General features: G+C 40.1%; 1 protein-coding gene, 5 non-coding genes and 1 pseudogene across 6 annotated transcripts; 3 read left to right on the plus strand and 4 right to left on the minus strand.

Moving 5' to 3' along the window:
• The first annotated feature begins 1595 nt into the window (after window positions 1–1595).
• Window positions 1596–4656, plus strand: LOC146379490 (15-hydroxyprostaglandin dehydrogenase [NAD(+)]-like). The gene is made up of 7 exons (XM_084941111.1): window positions 1596–1616; window positions 1721–1868; window positions 1958–2063; window positions 2340–2437; window positions 2551–2627; window positions 3516–3673; window positions 3785–4656. Exons 1-7 carry the CDS (start codon window positions 1596–1598, stop codon window positions 3918–3920), a joined length of 744 nt encoding a protein of 247 aa, XP_084797237.1. The 3' UTR covers window positions 3921–4656.
• A 161-nt stretch (window positions 4657–4817) lies between these two features.
• Window positions 4818–4890, plus strand: trnav-aac (transfer RNA valine (anticodon AAC)). The gene has a single exon. It is a non-coding gene; the product is annotated as a tRNA-Val (tRNA).
• A 2307-nt stretch (window positions 4891–7197) lies between these two features.
• On the plus strand, window positions 7198–8079 carry LOC146379492 (uncharacterized; annotated as a pseudogene).
• A 499-nt stretch (window positions 8080–8578) lies between these two features.
• trnav-aac (transfer RNA valine (anticodon AAC)) lies at window positions 8579–8651 on the minus strand. Its single transcript has one exon. It is a non-coding gene; the product is annotated as a tRNA-Val (tRNA).
• Window positions 8652–10777: 2126 nt separating this feature from the next.
• trnav-aac (transfer RNA valine (anticodon AAC)) lies at window positions 10778–10850 on the minus strand. The gene has a single exon. It is a non-coding gene; the product is annotated as a tRNA-Val (tRNA).
• A 708-nt stretch (window positions 10851–11558) lies between these two features.
• Window positions 11559–11631, minus strand: trnav-cac (transfer RNA valine (anticodon CAC)). Its single transcript has one exon. It is a non-coding gene; the product is annotated as a tRNA-Val (tRNA).
• A 660-nt stretch (window positions 11632–12291) lies between these two features.
• On the minus strand, window positions 12292–12364 carry trnav-aac (transfer RNA valine (anticodon AAC)). The gene has a single exon. It is a non-coding gene; the product is annotated as a tRNA-Val (tRNA).
• Window positions 12365–12601: the final 237 nt, after the last annotated feature.

The following is a 12601-nucleotide window of genomic DNA, read 5'->3' on the forward strand; positions in this document are numbered from 1 at the left end:
CCAGTGGAGATGCTTTAATGTATCAGATTTTCAAATTAAATGTCTACTTTTTTTTTTTTTTTAATTTAATTGAACCTCTGACAGTAAAAGTATCAACTGCTGTCTCTATTCAGCTTTGTTTGGCCAGCCTGTTTGCCTCCTCTTTTCAGCAGCAAGCCACAGATCAAGTCTGGCAGAAGCAACATTCCCACCGTAATTTCTCTGGAAATTGTGAAGTCTAATTTATTTAGCAATCTTGCAGCTTTAGAATAAATGGATTAAAATGCAAAGCGCATTCTTCACTGGCAGCTCTAAACAGCCCAAGAAAGTCCACCCCAAAATGAGTGCAAGCCATATTTGGCTCAGTTAGACTATAGTTGGCCAAGCTGTGTTCTCCAGAACAAGACAAGTCTGCTGACTGTGGTCCATTGATTGACACATTGTTATTGCTTGTACATTCACTTGCTCTCTCTGGCATGTCATACGTTAGAACCTGCTAGTCTTCCTGATGGGTGGTGACAAATAAAAAGCCACCAACTTCTCTTTGTTTCACATTCTCTTATTTCTTTGCAGGCATACGGATCATATGATCAGCTCAGGAAAAGGGCATTGGGGATCAATATTAGTTTTCTTCATAGATAAAGATATCTTCTTATTAAACTAATCTCAACTGTACGTGAAGATGCAGCAGCTTTATTGGTGGTGTACGTTTCCACAGAAAACTTACTAACACCCTTTAGTTGGAAAAAACAACTAAGAAAGTTGTTGTTGACATCATGCCAAAAACGAGGTGAAAAGTAAACAAGTTGATTTAGTGGTTGTCAACCTGCGAGGGTGCGGGTGGGGTGTGGTGGAGTCGTGGTGCAGTTAAATTAAACTGAATGATTTTCCCAGAGAAAACAACCAAACAAGAGTTTTTTATGATATCATGCTAAAAGAAAGGCTAAAAGGCTGAATGTGATTCTTTACTTCTGAGATAAAAGAGGGACATAGCCTCAATCTAGTCTTTAAATATTTATTTGCCTCAAGCAGTTCAAACAAAACAAATACATGGATTCTCCTTCAATCAGAAAACCAGTCAGTCTGCAAGCAGTTCACTGTAGCCAACTTCCTGAAAGATGAACCTACTTATTATTACACAGGATTATATATAGAACTGTGCTTCTTTCACGTAAGTCTAAAGTCTTATGTGAAAGTAAAAATTGATTCTGTTCATCTGGACGTAGCGTATCAGTGGGAGACACGTTTCGTCACTCATCCAAGTGACTTCTTCAGTCTCATCTTTCCCCAATCTTATAAACAGTACATTTGCATAGTGAAAGATCAATTGTCACGAAAATTGGCATATTAACTGACCTCCCAGCCCATAGTTCCCCATTTCTGTACCAGCCTTCGCACTGGTCTGCACAAACAACTTCTAAATATACTCAGGCATAGCGTGGCCAAATATATGTGTGCAATAAGATGCAGAGATGTAGGTGTGAAATCTAACTATGCGTACGTGCAGAATTAAACTACGAGCAACAGTAACAGTGGCCTGCATGCCCAACCCAGGCTTCATCACAGCTCACCAAGCTACAGGCAAAATCACAAAAATAAAGTAAGATTTATAAAAAATGGTCGACCTCACAACTCCTGTAGGCGGTGTCGGAACTTACCAACTCCCTTTAATTACTGCAAGTCTGTCAAAGTAGTTCATATGTTTTCAAATAGCGTAGATGGGTACCTAACAAACTGACAGCATGTCTGTCCTTTCTGTCAACAGGTTGTACTTCTGGATAAGAATAAAGCCGCAGGGGAGAGTTTGGTCGAAGCCCTGAGCAAAGAGTACGAACCAGATCGAATGCTGTTCAGGGAATGCAACATAAAATCAGATGAGGAGTTCAAAGGTAAAACACATGACATTGGAAATCAGATTATAAATGTTGGAGGTACAAAGGTTAGCATAATTGTAAAGCACTGTTTTCTCCTCTCTCAGCTGCCTTTCAGAAAGCCGTAGAAACCTTTGGAGGAATCGACATCTTGTGCAACAATGCCAGCATGTTCGATGAGTCTGAGTGGGAGAATATGGTCTCCACAAACCTTGTGAGAAAGAGAAAGCACAACAATTAATTATATTTCTAATACCTCAAATTTATGAATTGCTGATTCATTCAGAAAGATGTTGTTCCTTTTATTAGTTAGTCTGAAATAAACAATTGGCAACCTGAGAAAGTCCAAATTTAGTAGGTTTGGGTTACATTATTCTTCCTGTTATTCATCACAATGTTTTGTATGCAGATGACTGTATGAAGTGTTTACAGAGAGAAAACAGATTTTCACTGTATGAACTGATGCCAAAATGACGTTTTTTTCCTGTGGGTGGGCTCTATTAGGGGAACTTATTTGGCTCTGGAGCACATGAACAAATTGAAGGGAGGTCAAGGAGGGGTCATCATCAATATTTCATCCTTGGCAGGTAAATACTGTAAATTCAAATTGGAGACATACCAGACTAGGATTGTAAATGTCATTACATTAACAACACTAAACTTAAACCCTGTACAATGATTGATATAATCCATCCAACAGGTCTTGGACCTTTGCTTACAGCTCCTGTCTACTCGGCTACTAAACACGGGCTGGTCGGATTCACTCGATCCATTGCAGTAAGAGAGATTCTCCCATGAGATTGTTTAAGAAGATTTAAAAAAATCTATCAAATTTCTGCAGAAATTAATTGAAACTAGAGCAAATTTAATACTAATAAAATGTTTGCCTTACTTTTTCATTTTTAACTTTATTGTTTGGCATTTCCTGCACATTGACCTCACAGTTCAGTCTGAGGCAGCGCTCACACATAACATCAAGTGAAAAAGAAAGCGTTCACAGGACTCTGCAGTGAAAAACACCACATTATTCAACAGCTTGTAGAGCCACCGTTTAGCAGCAATAATATCCAGTAACCATCCACGTATGACTCCCATTGTTGGGGAGAAATTTTAACTTGCTCTTCTTTACAACATTTTTTCAGGTTTATGGAAGTTTGCAGGTATTTGTCTATGCACTGATCTCTTTGACTGCAAGTCCTTCATTATTTTCTTTTTGGGCCATTCTGTTGTAGATTTGCTGCTTGGGAGCATTGTCCTGTTCCATGAACAAATTTTAAACAAACCTGTACTGGTTCTGGACAGACAGCCCCAAATTTGACTCTGGTTTTACTTCTACACTGGCAAACAGTTTGTGGTAGTTTGTTTAATTACTTTTGTCTGAAAATGTTCCTAAACGGTTACTACAATTCTTTGGATGGTTAAATTTGTAATCCAGTGTGGAGGTGTACAGAGGCAAAATTAGAAAAATGTGCAAACATTGTGCACATGCACGATATGTGCAGAATCTTTCAGACTTCATCTTTAAATTTGGAATCTTTGGACACTGAACTTCAAAAATGCAAATGTTGAAACAAAGAGCACTTGTTGTTTATCCTCACACTACGCTTTCTATGTAGATGAAATGTAACTTAAAAAGCCTAACTATGTGTTGTTTTTTTCCAATAGGCTGCCTTTGCAGCATCAGACTATGGTATACGGGTCAATGCTATTTGCCCAGGTTTTGTTCAAACAAACCTGATCTCTGAAATCAAATCTCAAACGGGCCAATTTGCCCACCTGGTAGATGCAAGACTACAGATACGAGAGAATCTTGGGGTGTTAACGTAAGTCTTTGTTTGTAGTAACCCCTACAACATCAACATTTTGGGGGGTTTCCCCCTCTACAACTGGATTTAAAATCATCTTAAAATGCATATTGTATGTTTTTGACGCAGTGCAACCGAGGTAGCAGAGTGCATCCTTGAGCTGGTAACAGATGAGACCAAAAATGGAGAGGCCCCCGTGGTCGTAAAGTACTCAAAATTTTATGTGACTTTCCCAACACTGGATAAGAGCAGTGACAAACCATAAAATCATCATGTCAGTATCTGATATCATTCTTTAAGTATACTTGAAGTTAAAACACACACACACACACACACAAAAAAAAATACTCCTCAAACTATGTTTTGTTTTGGTTTTGCCCCCCTCATAAGATTTTTGGTATTGTGTGTCATTATTCTGTACCTTGAAAAGTTTTGAATGAATTCTGGTAAAACTTTGTAAGGGTTTGGAGTGGGGTCATGTTAACAACCTATTAAAATTTGGCTTACATCCAACAAGGTTTTCATGGTCAACTTAATGATTTGTTGGTTAAAAATGGGCAAAAATCCTTATTACTTAGAGCACCTCATAAAGATTTTAAATATCATGTCACATTTGATGTCTGACCTCTCCTTCAAGGTCAAATAAGGTTAAAATATTCATAAAATGTCTTTTATCTTTAAACTGTGCTTAAACGACTGTAGTGTGGTATCATGTTCACCTTGCACAAGAAAGTCTGGTTTCAGATCACTACAGTGAACTAACAATCTTCATGAACAATGAGGCTTCTGAACTGCTTAAATTCCTCTACTAATACACTATTAAGTATCATGGGAAAATAATGTTGTTATACAAGTTATACAAACAAACAGCCAAGACTAGATTCTTTTGACTAATTTTCAATAAAATATTATCTGTCACTGTTGGGAGAACATTTTTGCGACTTCTATTCTTATATGTTAGAACACATGACATTTTTAATGTTATCTAATCATTTTCTTCTTCGGATGCTGTCACAAATCATATTTATTTTAGAACATATGACAATTTTGTATATCATTAATATAATATAATACTCTACAATTAAAACATGCATCATATTCGCTTGTTTCTTTACATGTCCTGCATTTGTATTCCGATTGACCCTTTTGTGGCGCATGCGTAGTTTCCGTAGTGTAGTGGTTATCACGTTCGCCTAACACGCGAAAGGTCCCCGGTTCGAAACCGGGCGGAAACATGTTTTTTTTTTTTCTTCTTCAAACATGGCTTCACATGTACAGCGAGAATGCAGTGCATAAATATTGTAAACTTTGTAAACACTGTTTTGCAGTTTTCAGTTCCCATGAAGGAGTCTGCAAAAATGTCACTATAAGTCTGCTTTGAAATGCACTTCCTCCCGTTTGGTGTGTGTGTGTCAAAAGTCTCCCACACAATATACCAGGGGCCACAGATGTAATGCTTGGGGAATGTAACACATTAGGATTGATTATTACAGGATGCTCTTTACGCACACACGGGCCATTTTTCTTATCTGCACCCTGCTTGTTGGACCTCCTCTTGCCTTCAGAACTGCCTTAATTCTTTGTGGCACAGATTCAACAAGGCACTGAATACACTTCTCAGAAATGTGGGTCCATATTGACCTGATATCACACAGCTGCTGCAGGATTACTGGCTGCATGTCACTGATGCAAAACTCTATTGATGCTCTAATTGACTCAGATCTGGTTACTGCGGAGGCATGCATGTTCAAGAAACCGGTTTGGGATGATTTGAACTGTGAACAGCCAGTGGTAGTTGTTTCAACCACTGGTTGAAAAAACTACTTTAATACCAAAAACCATGCCAGGCCAAAAAACATTGTTTTTTTATTCTGTTTAGGTTTTAATCTGATTTTACTCTCATCACCTGCAACAGTCAGGCAGAGTGACACAGTGTACAACAGTGATAGACAGCAATACATACTTCTCCAAAAATTCTCTCTTTATGTGAGTTTTAGTGACAATGTATTAGTACTACAAAATAAATAGTGTGTAGAAAAACATATTCAATTCCCAAGCATCCTCCTGCAATTAGACACATTTTTTGACATAAATAAACTCACCTGCTTCTTCGGATATCAGTGGGACTGGTTCAGTGTCTGGAGTGTGAGTATGGGGAGATGGGAGTGGGAAAGCTAAGCCTCATGTCAATATCTGATATCATTATTTAGGTATTTGGCAGATGCTTGGAAAAAAAAAACCAGCAACAAAAAACCCAAACAAATAAAACAAACAAAAAATTCCTCAAACCATGTTTTCTTTTGGTTTTGCCTTCTTTGCCAAGAAGGTTATGTTTTTGGTATTGTGTCTCATTATTCTGTATGTAAACACTTATAGAAAGTACCCCAGAAAGATTTTTAATATCATGTCACATTTGACCTCTGACCCCTCTTTCAAGGTCAAATAAGGCCAAATTTTCATAAAATGTCTTTTATCTTCAAACTGTGCTTAAAGGACTGCTAAAAAAACATTACAACATCAAAACCAGTCTAACTATAACCCATGTCTGTGGCAGAAACTGACCCCAGAGTGACACTCCACCAGTGTCTGTAGTGTGGTATCATGTTCGCCTTACAAGTCTGGTTAATTAATGCAGTTCTGAATGCAAGAGGAGGTTCAGCTAGCAGGGCGCAGATAAAAAAAAGTGTCCGGAGTGTAAATAGAAACCATCCTGTAATAAAGAATCTTAATGTATTACGTTACTCAGGCATTAGATCTGTGGGTGTTGGTATATTGTGTGCATGATCAAGTTCGAACACGTTGCTTGAGCTCTGGGAAACCCGCACCGTTTAATCCCAGCGTGAAGAAAAGGAAAAGTGTGTTTCAACTTTGACCTTTCACATGTCAGGCAAACATGAAAACCACTACTCTATTTATGCTCTATTTAATCTTCTTGTGGCTTCTGTTTTTGAAGAGAGAGATCTAGAGAGGGAGAGGAAGACAGATCTCCCAATAAAAATACATTTTTAAAAAGCAGAATGGAGTTTTGCATCACAGAAAAAAAGGAAAACATAATTTTTTTCTATCAACCAGAAATGCAATTTTCAGCTTTTGATTTATTACCTTTGAATCGCTCAGAATCAGAAAGGGTTTTATTGCCAAATGTTGGGCAGGTTTACAACATTAGGAAATTGCTGCGGTACTTAGTGCAAAACATACTGTAAGACAAACACTTAAATAACTCATAAAAATTAAAATTAAAAGTGCTAAGCAGATTGATATATACATGTACGCAGGTAATGATCAGTGCAAAAATGGAACAGATGCAGAGAACACAGTGTAGGGTTGTGTGTTTGTGGTGGGAAGAGTCATATGGTTATTGTTCATTAGTCCAACAGCAGAGGAGAAGAAACTGTTCTTATGGCGAGAGGTTCTGGTCCGAATGGACCGAAACCTCCTGCCTGAAGGGAGCAGGTAAAACAGACTGTGTCCAGGGTGAGAAGGGTCAGCTGTGATCCGAGCTGCATGCCCCAGTGTCCTGGAGGTGTACAGGTCCTGCAGAGATGGGAGTCTGCAGCAGAACACACAACACGCTGCAGTCTCTGTTTGTCCCTGATAGTGGCTCCAGCGTATCACATGGTGATGGAGGAGATGTCGATGGACTTGATGATTGTAGAGTAGAATTGCATCTTCGTCCGTGTTGGCTTGTTGCATTTCTTCAGCTGCCTCAGGAAGTACATCCTCTGCTGGGCATTCTTTATGACGGAGGTGATGGTGGGCTCTCACTTAAGGTACTGGGTGATGGTGGTACCCAGGAAGCGAAATGAGTCCACAGTGGTGATGAGGGTGTCAGTCAGGATGATGGGGGAGAGTGGGGCTGTGTGCTTCCTAAAGTCCACAGTAATCTCCACTGTCTTTTGGGCGTTCAGCACCAGGTTGTTGTGGCTGCACCAGGACACCAGACGTTCAACCTCCCTCCTGTAAACAGACTCATCCCTGTCCGAGATGAGTCCGATAACAGTGGTGTCATCTGCAAACTTAATTAGCTTGACAGACTGGTGGTTGGAGGTGCAGCAGTTGGTGTACAGGGAGAAGATCAGAGGAGAAAGAACACAGACCCGGGGGGAGCCAGTGCTAATGGTCCGGGAGTCCACGACATTCTTCCTCAGCCTCACATGCTGCTTCCTGTCTGTCAGGAAGTCAATGATCCACCGGCAGATGGGATCAGGCACATTCATCTGGGAAAGCTTGCCTTGGAGATGGTCTGGAAGCTTGGTTTTGAAACAAATAGGCACAAACAGGTTCCTGGCGTAGGTTCCCGGGGAGTCCAGATGCTGCAGGATGAAGTGTAGAGTCATGTTGATAGCATCATCTACAGACTTGTTGGCTCTGTATGCAAACTGCAGGGGTCCAGGAGGGGGGCTGTGAAGGTCTTGAGGTCTTGATCTCTGAAGGGGTGAACGCTCTTCCTTCAGTGGAGAAGTCAAGCTGGGCCAGTTGTATTTTGCAGAAAGGATGGAAATTACTGTGGTGAACATGCCCTTTATGAAGAAGAAGGAACACGGGGTGACACAGAAGAGTGATTGAAGGTGTACACAGGAGGATATCTTATGCAGAAGGTGCAATGTGAAAGAGATGGGTGAGAATGTATCTAGGCAGCATCGGATAGCAGTCTGTAGGATGACTTTGGAAATTGAAAAGAGGAAGAGAATAAGAGGTGGAAGAAACTGGCCTGACTTCAGTGAGGGGTTGAGACAAGTTTTTGTTAGGAGAGTTACCATATTGATACCTTTGGTGTCCAACAATCTTGTGAAAACTCAAAGCCTTATCTTAGGGGCTAATAACTATACAACATCTTAGGAGATTTACCATTTCACGTCATGGAATACTTATGAAGACTGAAACTTTACAGTAGTTCTTTCAAGTAAACCAAATAAATAAATATGTTTCCGCCCGGTTTCGAACCGGGGACCTTTCGCGTGTTAGGCGAACGTGATAACCACTACACTACGGAAACCAGCTTAGTGCACATGATGGGTTATTTAGAGAAAGTGAATAACGTTTAAAGAAAATTAATCAGTCTAATATTGTATATTATATAGTCATACCCTGTCTGCTGTATTCATTTTCCATTGTTCATCTCGTCTCACACACGGACTGCGCAGATTTGCCTTAGTTATCGCTCAGTTAATACACTGCATATCATAGTAGGTGGCCATGAAAATCACCTCACTATAAAAACTCTGTATATCCTCGTAAAGTTGCACTATGCTGCAGAAAATATTATTCAACAGAAACTTCCAAAAGCATTTCCATTATCCAGTATATTGCCACAGCAACTCTCCTTCGGTCTCCGTTGAGTGTTTGGGTAATAGTTATTTGTCTCCACCTAGTGGCTTACTCAGATTCAGCAGAAACACGTGTGACTGCGAACTGTGATATGCTGTGATAGCCTGAGTATCTGCGTTCCCATGACGTGATTGGGAACACAATTCGTGTTAAAGATGGGGTATCTACTGTCTGGAAGTGTTGTCCAGTTTTGTAAACGTTCCTTGCCATCCATCCCCAAAGGTTCTCAATTGGATTTAGATCAGGTGAACACGTACGATGGTCCAAAAGAGTGATGTTATTCACTTCAAAGAAGTCCCTTGTGTACTGTAGAATTGTCCTGTTTAAAAACCCAGTCGTTACCACGCAGGCGAGGGCCCTCAGTCATGAGGGATGCTCTCTGCAACATCTGGACACGGCCAGCGGCCGTTTGACGCCCCTGCACCTCTTGAGGCTCAGTTGTTCTACTGAAGGAAAAAGCACCCCAGACTATATGGTGCCCCCTCCACTGTGGCGTGTAGAAAACATCTCAGGTGGGATCTGCTTGTCATGCCAGTAACGTTGGAAACCATCATGAAGGTTGTTTTTTTTTCTCATCAAAGAATACAACTTTTTTCCGCCTTTCAATGTCATATGTTTGGTGCTCTCTTGCAAAGTCCAAACGGTTAGTTCTGTGGCGTTCAAGGAGACGAGGTCTTTGAGGACGTTTTTTGTTTTTGAAGCCCTTCAGTCTCAGATGCCGTCTGATAGTTATGGAGCTGCAGTCAGCACCAGTAACAGCCTTAATTTGGGTCAAGGATCGTCCAGTGTCTTGACAGACAGCCAACTGAATCCTCCCGCTCAGTGCTGGTGAAATTTTTTGGGTTTTCCACTTGACTTTTTTGTTCCATGACCCTCAAGGTCATTTAAGAAATTCCAAATGACTGTCTTACTGCGTCCCACCTCATCAGCGATGGCACGCTGTGAGAGACCCTACTTATGCAGTTCAACAACCCGACTACGTTCAAAAAGCAAAGGTTTTTTTGCCTTGCCATCAGAATGTCATGACAGTGTGACTACCTGACAGAAAATGACAATGAATCCACCTTTTTGAACAGATTAGACCTTTCAAAGGCATGCGATCCTAAACGTTTGATCAGCTGTCAAACAACCCGTTTCATTTTAAGCGTCATTTTCAATAATTGCATGCTCAAAAAATGTTTAGTCTCACTTCCACTTCTTCTTGTTGCATGTTGAAGCTCTACTTGGAACCTTGTTAAGATCCAGCCATGCAAAATATGATATTTTGCCATTTTTCAAATGGTCTTGAACTTTTGTTCGGGACTAAATTTAGAGTCCCTAATCGCACCTCACACTCCTGCCTTTCCTTCTTTCTTACCATCTCCTAGCATACCTTCCACCTCTCCTCTTACCTATTTTTAACCAGCAGTATAGTTTCTACAACACCCTGTTAGCCAGCAATAGTGGCTATTGTTGTTCAAGATTGCATCTTTCTTTATGAGTTGCATGTCTGATTTGGGTAAGATTTTGCATCAGATGATTTTTTGACACAACTCTTCCTATTTATCCAAGATTGGGGGTGTGCTTGGAGTATACTGGATTGTGCTGTATTGCATGTGTTTAAAGATTAATGTTTAGTGTCTAATAGCCAGGCGTTGGGTGCTATATTAATATCGAGGATATTTTAAAAGGCTCCCATGAGGGAATTAAATTCAGTAAATCCCCACTGGGTGGCCGTGGGTCCAGTATGGCTTGTTACTTCAGTTAATAACGTAATGTTTATGAAAAGTGTGACTCAGGGAAATCAAATAAATATGTTTCCGCCCGGTTTCGAACCGGGGACCTTTCGCGTGTTAGGCGAACGTGATAACCACTACACTACGGAAACCGTTCATGAAAGCGCCAAGAGGTCACCGGGAACAGGTCAGTACAAAAATAAAAGCTCTCGGTTAAAGTTTTATCTACTAAACCTGTGTATTACATAGCCATACCCTGTCTGCTGCATTCATTCTTCATCTCGTCGGCACATACGGACTGCGCAAATTTACTTTATTTCTCGCAGAGTTAATACACTACTGTATAATGCTAAAACTCCTATCACCGTAAAGCTGCACGATGCTGCAGAAATTATGCAACGGAAACTTCCAAATGCAGTTTCCATTAACCAGTATATTTCTACAGCAACTCTCCTTCCGTCTTCGTTGAGTTTTTTGTTAATAGTTATTTGTCTCCACCTAGTGACTGACTCGGATTCAGCAGAAACACGTGTGACTGCGATCATTAAGAACAAATCGTATAAATGGTTGAATGTTGGAGAAAATCAGACACTAAGATATGATATAAACTGTGCTTACTGTGTAGCGTCTCAGTATCTGCTGTGACACAGATGGAAAGCATGGATCTGTCCTAGCAACAATTTAGGACCAGTGTGGACCAAATATCTGCGAGGTGTGTTTCCAGCAACTTGTTGGATCTATGTCATGAAGAACCAAGGGAGATCTGAAGGCAATATGTACCTAATAAATTGTCAGGTGGCTTTTTATTACTTTTTGTTTTCTTGATAATGTGAAGAATAATTATAAAGAAAAAGTGATAATGTTTCCGCCCGGTTTCGAACCGGGGACCTTTCGCGTGTGAGGCGAACGTGATAACCACTACACTACGGAAACTCGCTGTGATACGAATTTGTCATTTTACGATAATATATATACATGTCACGATCTAATATTGTCACACATGATTTGGCGACAGGCAAAAATACTCACTTTTATAAAGTTACAGGCCTGCTGTTGCGAAAATACAGTCCAAAAGACATGTTATATAGACATTTTCGAACCGGAAAGTCATTCAAGTCATACAAGTAGTTACAGAAGAGGATTAGGTCCACTGGAAAAAAAAGGTGGGCACCTCTTTTTTTCTTTTCCATAATCCTGAGAAAAAAGTCAGAATCCTGAAGTCAGAACTTTGACTTTAATTTCAGAATTCTGACTTTTTTTTCGCAGAATTCTGAGAAAAAAAGTCAGAATTCTCAGATTAAAGTCAGAATTCTGACTTTTTTCTGAGAAAAAGTCAGAATTCTGAAAAAAGTCAGAATTCAGAATTCTCAAATTAAAGTCAGAACTGTCGGTTCACGGTCAAAATTCTGACTTTTGGTATTCTGAGAAGAATACTGAGAGAAATTCTGAGAAGAATACTGAGCGAAAAAGTCAGAATTCTGACTTTAATCTCAGAATTCTGGTAAGAAAAAAAAAGACATTCCCACTCCTTCTTTTCCCTGGGCCCTAATCCTCTTGCGTAGAAACGATACAACACACACAAAAAAACTCATATGTTTCCGCCCGGTTTCGAACCGGGGACCTTTCGCGTGTTAGGCGAACGTGATAACCACTACACTACGGAAACCTCTGCTACGTAGCAATTGAACTCATCACCCTGAAAAATCCAAACACACAAAAACCAACACTACATACGGAAAATTTGTTTTTTAATGTCCTGAAAAAGCATCGAATGGCTTGTCATTTGTAACAAATCATTCTCCATTGTGGAGACGACTGCCTGGTCTGTATGCTACCGGGGAAATATTCCCACATGAGATGTGAATAAAAGGTATTTCTACAAGTGGTATTCCAGTACGGATAT

The sequence above is a fragment of the Perissodus microlepis genome, chromosome 10, assembly GCF_051167445.1.
Source record: "Perissodus microlepis isolate ML-2025 ecotype Zambia chromosome 10, ASM5116744v1, whole genome shotgun sequence".
In the NCBI taxonomy this organism is placed as follows: domain Eukaryota; kingdom Metazoa; phylum Chordata; class Actinopteri; order Cichliformes; family Cichlidae; genus Perissodus; species Perissodus microlepis.